The sequence below is a fragment of the Nansenia antarctica genome (assembly GCF_963989245.1).
Source record: "Nansenia antarctica genome assembly, chromosome: 9".
NCBI lineage: Eukaryota > Metazoa > Chordata > Actinopteri > Argentiniformes > Microstomatidae > Nansenia > Nansenia antarctica.
The window spans coordinates 9,085,799-9,095,385 of record NC_137679.1 but is presented as its reverse complement, the minus strand read 5'-3'; the positions used below and the strand labels follow the sequence as shown (position 1 = coordinate 9,095,385).

Here is a 9,587-nt window from a genome sequence, read left to right as displayed (position 1 = left end):
TGTACCTTTTGCTAATGTAGAGTGCATATTGCGAAATTTCACAACGTCAATAACGCATCGGACTCTAAAAAACACACGTTTTCTTGCACCGAAATGTGCCGCCACCGGCACAAATCCGCACACAACATTGAAATTACCGTAATTTCTAAACGGTTTGTGCAATCGAAAAAATTCCAACTGTCCCTGAAAGCTGAGATGTTGCACTTCAACCAACATATAGGGTATTACGGTAAAATGTGACGTGACGACATTCTCAGAGTCCATACACAACAGTGAAGGCGGAGGAGGCGTTTTACAAAATGGAGGAGGTTTTACAAAAAGTTTTCTATCGTAAAAATTGTTCCCTAACCTATTCTGAAGCTTTGGAAACGATGAAATAGTCTTTGCTATCTCTCGAGGGTAAACAAGTACTATTATTATTATTAAAAATGTCTCGGAAATCATTGAGGGTGTCAAAACCTCCATCTCGATTTATCCAGGACGACAGCGAACGGGGACGTGATTTCGTCAGAGTGAGTTTTGTTTTGTTTGTTGTAGCCTAACACATTTGTAGCCTAACTTTTTGGGTAACTCGCATAATATTTTCCTTCGGGATGAATGAGACTCAAGCTATAATCTTATGTTATATTATCTACATTACTTTACTAAAGTGGATGGACACGAGAGAGGTGTCCATGTGCACCAATGTCCATCCAGTCTACACTGGCGAGACGGTACTGCGCTGGCAGAAGACAGGTATTGACATAATGCTGTAATGTAACCTTTTTGTCAGTTGATGAATACATGACAGGAGCAAAACACATTGAATTACCATTGTGACAATGTGCACCCTCCTTTTCTCCTATCTATCTAGCTGATGGACAAAATGAGAGGGTCCCCATCCCCAGGCCCACAGCTGTCGGGGAGTATAATAAGTACATGGGGGGTGTTGATACATCTGACCAGATGCTGGGGACAAACTCTGTCCACCGCAAAACCAGGCGGTGGCCTATTACTGTGTTCCAGCACTTTGTGGACATTAGTATGACAAACAGCTACATAGTCCACAAGGAGCTATGTAAAAGCAAGCAGGAGGTATGTAATTGTACTCTTCTGTATTTTGCACTGTCCTGTCTTGTCCTTGCACCTTTTGTATGCTTGTCTACTTATTGTTATGCACCAACATTCCAAAGCAAATTACATGTATGTGTGAAAACCCCCGGCAAGAGTAAATCTGATTCTGATTTTGTTTCAGGGACACATGACACGCCAGGACTTCCAGGAGCAGCTGACTGCCCAGCTCCTGGGAGTGCCACTGCATGGCAGGACGAAGAGGATCCCCAGCCAGGGCCATTTCCCTGTCCCTGTGAGCGACGGTCAGGGGAAGGGCAAGACCGTGAGAGCCACCCTGGGGAGAAAGAGGTGCACTCTGTGCAAAAAGAAACACTCCTTGGAGATGTAGAGAGTGTGGTGTGGGCCTCTGCCTTCAACTCGACAGGAACTGTTTCACTCTGTACCACGACTGAGTACAGTAGGCCTGTCTGTATATAGTTAGTTAGTTAGTCCTCTTCACCCCGTTGAGGGGCATAGGGCGTCCACCAGAGCTCTCCATCTCACTCTCTTTTAGGCCTGGGCCTTTGTTTTTGTTGACTAACACCTGGATCTTGCTTGTGAGGCATAGCTTGTGTATATAGTCTGTTCTTAATTATTTGTATAATAGTCTGTTCTAAATCATTTGTATATAGTCTGTTCTTAATTATTTGTATATAGTCTGTTCTAAATTATTTGTATATAGTCTGTTCTTAATTATTTGTATATAGTCTGTTCTAAATCATTTGTATATAGTCTGTTCTTAATTATTTGTATATAGTCTGTTCTAAATTATTTGTATATAGTCTGTTCTTAATTATTTGTATATAGTCAATTTAATTTAACTAAAAACCCTCTAAAATCAATTCCGTTTTTGTGTTTTTCTTCCCTCAAAACATTTCAGTAATGTCAGATATTGAAAGCTGAAGTAATCCTGACAAAAGGAGCAAAGGCATTTACTCACAGGACATTATCTGACATTTTTACAGCCAAAACATTACAAAATACTTTTATTCTTGACTAAAAACCTATAAGACCCAATTCCGATTTTCTTTTTCCTCCATGTCACTAATCACTAGAATGGTCATTACTCTTGAACAATATAAGATATTTCTAACCTGTCTTCTATTCTGAATTGCCAACAGAATTGTGCATGCCTCATACCCTCTAACTTTCCTTCAAGCTTGTAAGTAAAATGGTTTAAAATGCAGTTTTCTGATGGAGTATGGCAGCCGGAGAAGATTTTTGTAAAGATTGCTGTGTGAAATCTGCTGGATAAAGGATAGTTATTCTCAAATAATAAAATAAACATTGATACCATTTAAAAGTACTAGCTCTTCTCTTTAAAATGGTCATATCATTTTTGGCTCTGTGATGTAATATGAAAACACCAAAAATGTTCTTGTATCGGAATGCCATATTCCGGAATATGAACATATGAAAATATAAATATAAAATTAGGTCTAAAAGGGTTTTAACCTCCGTTGCGAAAGGGCCCCCGCCGCCACCTTGCGGGGGGGCCCCGGGATTTTGCGCTACGCCACTGGTGGGGGGGTGATGTTCACTTCCTCAGGGAGAGAGCACAACACAGAAGTACAATCATGAAGGCCCTCTTGGGAGCCTGTAGCCAAAAGCTGATGATGTGTTGGTCGTCGTTCTCCCTGGGAAAGTGTCGGGTGGTGGAAGTGGAGCTGGGGGGGGTGACGTTACAGATGGTACAGTCCAGCCTGCTACACACACACACACACACACACACACACACACACACACACACACACACACACACACACACACACACACACACACACACACACACACACACACACACACACACACACACACACACACACACACACACACACACACACACACACACACACACACACACACACACACACACACACACACACACACACACACACACACACACACACACACACACACACACACACACACACACACACACACACACACACACACACACACACACACACACACACACACACACACACACACACACACACACACACACACACACACACACACACACACACACACACACACACACACACACACACACACACACACACACACACACACACACACACACACACACACACACACACACACACACACACACACACACACACACACACACACACACACACACACACACACACACACACACACACACACACACACACACACACACACACACACACACACACACACACACACACACACACACACACACACACACACACACACACACACACACACACACACACACACACACACACACACACACACACACACACACACACACACACACACACACACAGTGCATGGGATAAGTGACAGAAAGACAGAGCATAGAAATAGATGAGGTAGACATGATATCTGTCAAAAGAGTGTCAAAGTCTAACTCGTTTATTGTTTGAAAGTGATCAAAAGTGTATGCCAACAGAGATTCTTATATAAAGAAGCTTTTTCAACTGATGCTTCAATCACAATCATTTTTGGTTTCTTTTTATTTTACTACTCGATCTTTTCAGTTAGTAAAGCGTCTTTGAGTGTCTGGGGCATGGGATAAGTGACAGAAAGACAGAGCATAGAAATAGATGGGTAGAGGGAGGTAGACATGATATCTGTCAACAGTTAATAGTTAGCAATAGCTATCGAGTAGAGCGATGTGAGTGGGTATAGAAATAGATTACGCAGAACTGGTTGAACAGAAAAACAGCAACCAAGTAGCCTTGAGCAGAGTGGTATGTTAGAAGAGTGGCGCCAATGAGCTTCAAATAGTTCCACATAGCTTCCTGGTTATACTGTCCTGATTTACTCAATATTTACTTTTTATTGGACTAACAACCAGTTGTCAGGCAACATGCTCTGTTGGTATCATGTAAAGGAACTATGGTGTTTGGGCCAATAGAAAGTTGACCCCTTCATTGGTACCACTCTTCTTCATAGAACACTCTGACCTAGAGCAAGTACCTACATGGGTACAGTAGGTCATGGAGGGTGACTGACCTGTGAACAGCTTCCAAATGCAAATGCCACACTTGGAATCAACTCAGACCTTTTACCTGCTTAATTGATTAGGAAATAATGAAGGAATAGTCCACACTGGCCCATGAAACAGCTTTTGAGTCAATTGTCCAATTACTTTTGGTCCCTTGAAAAAGAGGGAGCTACATATTAAAGAGCTGTAATTCCTAAACCCTTCCTTCAATTTGGATGTGAATACCCTTACCCTAAAGCTGAGAGTCTGCACTTTAAGCCCATTTTCATTATATAACTATACCTTGAAGATGTTTTCGTAAACAGCTAAAATTAAAAATAGTCAAAATATATATTGACCTAACTGTACATATATGTTTAACTCTGTTACACCAGTACATACATTCTGTGGCCCCCACCACCATCCAAGTTGCCCGTCCCTGTGTTAGACCACAGACCGTTACCGTAGTAACTGGGTGTCAAAGCCACTGTGTTAGCTAGTCAACAAACAAACGTCAAACGGCCAGAACAGATATTCAGGTGTGGAGTGACAGTGTGAAGAGATGAACATTTTGATGTAAGATATCTGTTATTGTTAAATCTGTAGAAACAGGCAAACAGGTTTTGTGTTTTTCACGTTTTCCACGTGGTCTTGTCTTGTCAGAGAAAGGGCTGCCAGTTCCCGTGTCTCAGTGGTGCTCTTAGACCTGTCGGACACGTGTATATAGTCCTGGTTGACTTTGCCTACAGCAAGCACACTAATTACTGACTTTTGTAATGAAATCTCACATACAATTGGAAATGAAGTCTCACATACATTTTTTTAGCACACTTTTATTGAAAAGATAGAACTTCTGGCATGTGTGTGTGTCATTCAAACACTTTTAGTTTTTTTCAAACACCATATAAATATGCCAAGTAACCCAAAAATATGTTAACGAATTAAATGTGCTAACCCAAACCCTAAGCCTAAACATTTAAAGAAGGGAACTTTGGACTTCTTCTTCTCCTCTCTCTTTTCTTCTCTTTCTCTAATCCTAACCCAATAAACGTTTTAACCCAAAGCCTAACCCTAACACTAACCCAAAGCCTAACCCTAAACATTTAAGATTTTTGGACTTCTTCTCCTCCTCTCTCTTCTCTTCCCACACGGCGTCCAACTCGTCGCCAACCAACGTCAGGTCGTCCAGCTCCTCCTTCCTCTTTGTTAGAGCCTGGTCCTCTACCTGCTGCAGCTTGGCCTGGTCCTCTACCTGCTGCAGCTTGGTCTGGGAAAGCGAGAGCTGCTGACGAGAGATGACCAGGTCCGTCTTCAGCGCGTCCACCTCCGCCCTGCTCCTCTCCTCAGCCTCAGCGGTGAGCAGGTTGGCGGCTGTGAGGGAGGCCTTCTCCTTCCCCCACCGGTCTCTGTCCTCCTGGAGCTTCGTGCAGGCCTCATCCCTGCTCTTCTCCAGGTCCAGCAGGGCAGCAGCTCTGGTGAGGACCAGAGCCTCAGCTGCCTCACTCTCCAGGGCCCTGATGTTGGCCTGGCTCCTCTCCTCCTGCTCCATGACGTGGACTTTTTGTTGGAGGTCTCTCTCTCTCAGTCTGCTTTCCTCCGCCTTTTCAGCTGCCGCCAGCTTGTCCTCCAGGGCCTCACTCTGCAGGGCCTTGATCTGGTCCTCTGCCTCCCTGGCGGCGTCGGTGGTCTCCAGGAGGGTACCCCTGACCTCGGTCAGGCTCCCCTCAGTCTCTCGCAGGGCAGCGAGGGCCTGGCTCCTCTCCTTCTCCAGGTCAGAGATGTTGTGGAGGAGGCTGTCCCTCTCTTGCTCCATATCTTGGAGCTTTTGGAGGAGGCCTTCCTCTCTCCGTCGGCCCTCCTCCACCTCCGCCCTGCTCCTCTCCTCAGCCTCAGCGGTGAGCAGGTTGGCGGCTGTGAGGGAGGCCTTCTCCTTCCCCCACCGGTCTCTGTCCTCCTGGAGCTTCGTGCAGGCCTCATCCCTGCTCTTCTCCAGGTCCAGCAGGGCAGCAGCTCTGGTGAGGACCAGAGCCTCAGCTGCCTCACTCTCCAGGGCCCTGACGTTGGCCTGGCTCCTCTCCTCCTGCTCCATGACGTGGACTTTTTGTTGGAGGTCTCTCTCTCTCAGTCTACTTTTCTCCACCTCCCTGTCAAGCACCAGAGCCTTCTCAGCTGCCGCCAGCTTGTCCTCCAGGGCCTCACTCTGCAGGTTGCTCTCTCTCACTCTGCCTTCTTTCACCTCCTCCCTGCAAAGGACCAGAGCCTCCTCCGCTGCCTCCTTGTCCTCCAGGGCCTCTCTCTGCAGGGCCTTGATGTGGTCCTCTGCCTCCCTGGTGGCGTTGGCGGTCTCCAGGAGGGTCGCCCTGACTCCGGCCAGGCTCCTCTCAGTGTCTCGCTGGGCAGCGAGGGCCTGGCTCCTCTCCTTCTCCAGGTCGGAGTTGTCACAGACGAGGCTCCTCTTCTCCTGCTCCATAACGTGGAGTTTTTGTTGGAGGTTGCTCAAGGACCAGAGCCTCCTCCGCTGCCACCAGCTTGTCCACCAGGGCCTCACTCTGCTGACTCTTGTCCTCTGCAGTGACTTTTTGGAGGAGGCCTTTCTCTCTCCGTCGGCCCTCAGCCTAGTAGCCTCCTCTAGCCGCCTAGTAGGTTGCCGAAGCGTCCTGTTTCTCATGGCTACAATATAAAAAACGGAAGGAAGAGAATGTGAAATTACTTAATGTGAAATGACTACAAGGATACGGCCAAAAAGTCGTATCCTTGTAGTATTTTCTACCTTCCTAAATGATGGCTAGAACGTCGGGTTATAAAGCGAAAGCTTCTTTATATAAAAAAATGTGTTGGCCTACACTGGATATTCACTTTAATTCTGGATGTTACAATTTGCATTTCTCAAAAACAACAAACTAAACTGTCAACTTCTATGACGTCTTGTCGCAAGGTCTTCTGGGACCAATTAAAGTTAATCATGTAACCTATAACGTTACAACAATCTATTAATACAGGCGGGCCGTCAAGCCCATAGACTTTTACTTGTCAAGGCAAATGTTTTAAGCGAAAATCTGTAATTCAAGACTCTCTGGTAATTTACACACAAGACCCACATTGATCTCTACTCAGCGCGCACACACACACACACACACACACACACACACACACACACACACACACCTCTGGGTTGGTCCTCCAGGCTGGCTGCTCCCTTGGCCTGGGGGGCTGCCTTTTCTCTCCGTCTGCTCTCCTCCACCTCCTCCCTCGCTCCCTCCAACTCCGCCTTTGGCAGAGCGCTGCTGGCCTTCTTGGCCTCAAACTCCTCCAACCGGGCCTTCCACTTCTCCTTCATCCCCACCAGCACACGCTCACACATCGGGTCCGTACGAGACTTCTCCTTCTCGGGGGCTGCTCTCTCGGCCTGGGGGGCTGCTCTCTGGACCTGGGGGGCTGCTCTCTCGGCCTGGCTCGCTGCTCTCTGGGGTGCCTGTATCTGCGGAATGCTTACCTCCAGCACATTGGCATATGAAGTCTTAATAGTTCTGTCCACCTTCAGCTTAGCAGCCTCCTCTCTGCACCTAGCAGCCTCCCGAAGGCGCGCTTTCTGCTCATGCTTCCTTCTTGTCGTTCTTGAGCTATTGTTATACATGGCTAAAATATGAAAAACAAGGAAGAGAATGTGAAATTACGTATTTTAGATTTATATATTATTATTATATAATTACTTAAATTACTTAATTACTTCATTTCTCAAAACCAACAAACTAAACTGTCAACTTCTATGACGTCTTATTCACATTTTTAAAGCGCAAATCTGTAATTCAAGACTCTCCGGTAATTTACACACAAGACCCACGTTGATCTCTACTCAGCACGCGCACACACACACACACACACACACACACACACACACACACACCTCTGGGTTGGTCCTCCGGGCTGGCTGCTCTGTGGGCCTGTGGGGCCGCTCCCTGGGCCTTGTTGTCCACGCGGGCGTCCAGAGACTTGGTTAAGGCGATGTAGTCATCATGAAACTCCTTTTCAAGCTGCCAAGCAGACTGGAAATTGAAGTCATCTCCCTGGTTCTTCTTCTTATTTGGCATTTCTATACCTTTCTACAAACAACTGAACAAGGAAGAGAATGTGAAATGACGTATTTTATATGTATATATTATTATTCTAGAATGACTTGTCCCCTATGAGTTCATGGATGACTGTGAGGCTGTTTGAACTTCAAAAGTGACTGACGTTGATATTGCGTGACATTGTGATTGAAGCATCAGATGCAGGTGCAACGTGCCAAAAAGCCATTATCCTTTTCGTATTTCTACCTTCAAAAAATATGTCTAGGACGTCGGGTTGTAAAGCAAAAGCTTCTTTATATAAGAATCTCTGTTGGCATACACTTTTGATCACTTTCAAACAATAAACGAGTTAGACTTTGACACTCAGCGCGCGCGCAGCCACATCCAGACCCCCGTCCGTCCGTCCGTCCACAGGCGCTTACCTTGATAGCGTGTTGATCCTCGTGAAACTGACATCAAACTGGCTCGATTGCCTTTTATAAACCCACATATAATTGTGACGTTATTATGTCATCTCGACTGTTGTGATTATGACGTCATCCGTCTGAGTTTTGTCTGGTCTCAGGAGCTCCATTTTTTTTACCCCCCCAAAATAATTTAAAAACAATTATAATCAGTGGCGACTGGTGGTGATACTGAGTGGGGGGGCTAATAAATCCATTAGGTCTAGGGCCTATACACCCATCAATAGTTCACACTGCAGCAACAGCAGCATCACATCCGAGATACATTGCCAACTAAAGCGGGGTACACACATAAGGATTTTCTAAATCTTAACCGAAATCTTATCTGAGACAGACCCCACACATGAAGAAACAAAATCTTGGATTGAACAGCCTTGATCGTGTTGTGTGTGGTGTGCGCCAATTTCCCCATTTCAGCACCCCACAGACATAAAGATGTTCGTTACGACAGACTCCAAACTCTCGTTAGTCTCGTTCCCCAAGCCAGAAATCTCGCGCGAACCCATCCTTTTAATATTGCCTTTATGGATATGATTTTGTTTGTGGTTTATTTTCTCTTATTGACATGCATTAAGTGTTCCTTGATGTTTATTTGAAACATAAATATTGACGGGAGTGGAACTATGTACAAGCCTTCTGGGCTTCGTTCCCTCCTTGCACAATCTCTTGTGTGCTAAATAAATAAACTAAACTAAATTACAAAATAATAAAATTAAGATTATATAATGATTAAAGCACTTTGAGCCACAACGTTTGCAGGAAAAGCGCTATACAAATAAAGTTATTATTATTATTATTATTATTATTATTATTATTATTATTATTATCTAACGTAGTACCCTGACTGACCGTACGAGACAACCATGTGCGACAGGGCAAAAAAAGTGCCGAATAACAAAAAGAAGAAGTCAGCTCGCTTCTTGATTGGCTACCTTATAGTTGGACTCGCGAGCAGGGTTGCCAGATGGAAATGACAATTTC

General features: G+C 45.2%; 1 protein-coding gene across 1 annotated transcript; it reads left to right on the top strand.

Annotated features, from left to right (window-relative positions):
- Positions 1 to 316: 316 nt before the first annotated feature.
- Positions 317 to 1,441, top strand: LOC308165088 (piggyBac transposable element-derived protein 4-like; the record flags this gene model as incomplete). Its single annotated transcript, XM_080539186.1, has 4 exons — positions 317 to 512; positions 651 to 735; positions 854 to 1,074; positions 1,235 to 1,441. The coding sequence occupies exons 1-4, from the start codon at positions 429 to 431 to the stop codon at positions 1,439 to 1,441; spliced, it is 597 nt and encodes a 198-aa protein (XP_080395312.1). The 5' UTR covers positions 317 to 428.
- Between the last annotated feature and the right edge of the window lie 8,146 nt (positions 1,442 to 9,587).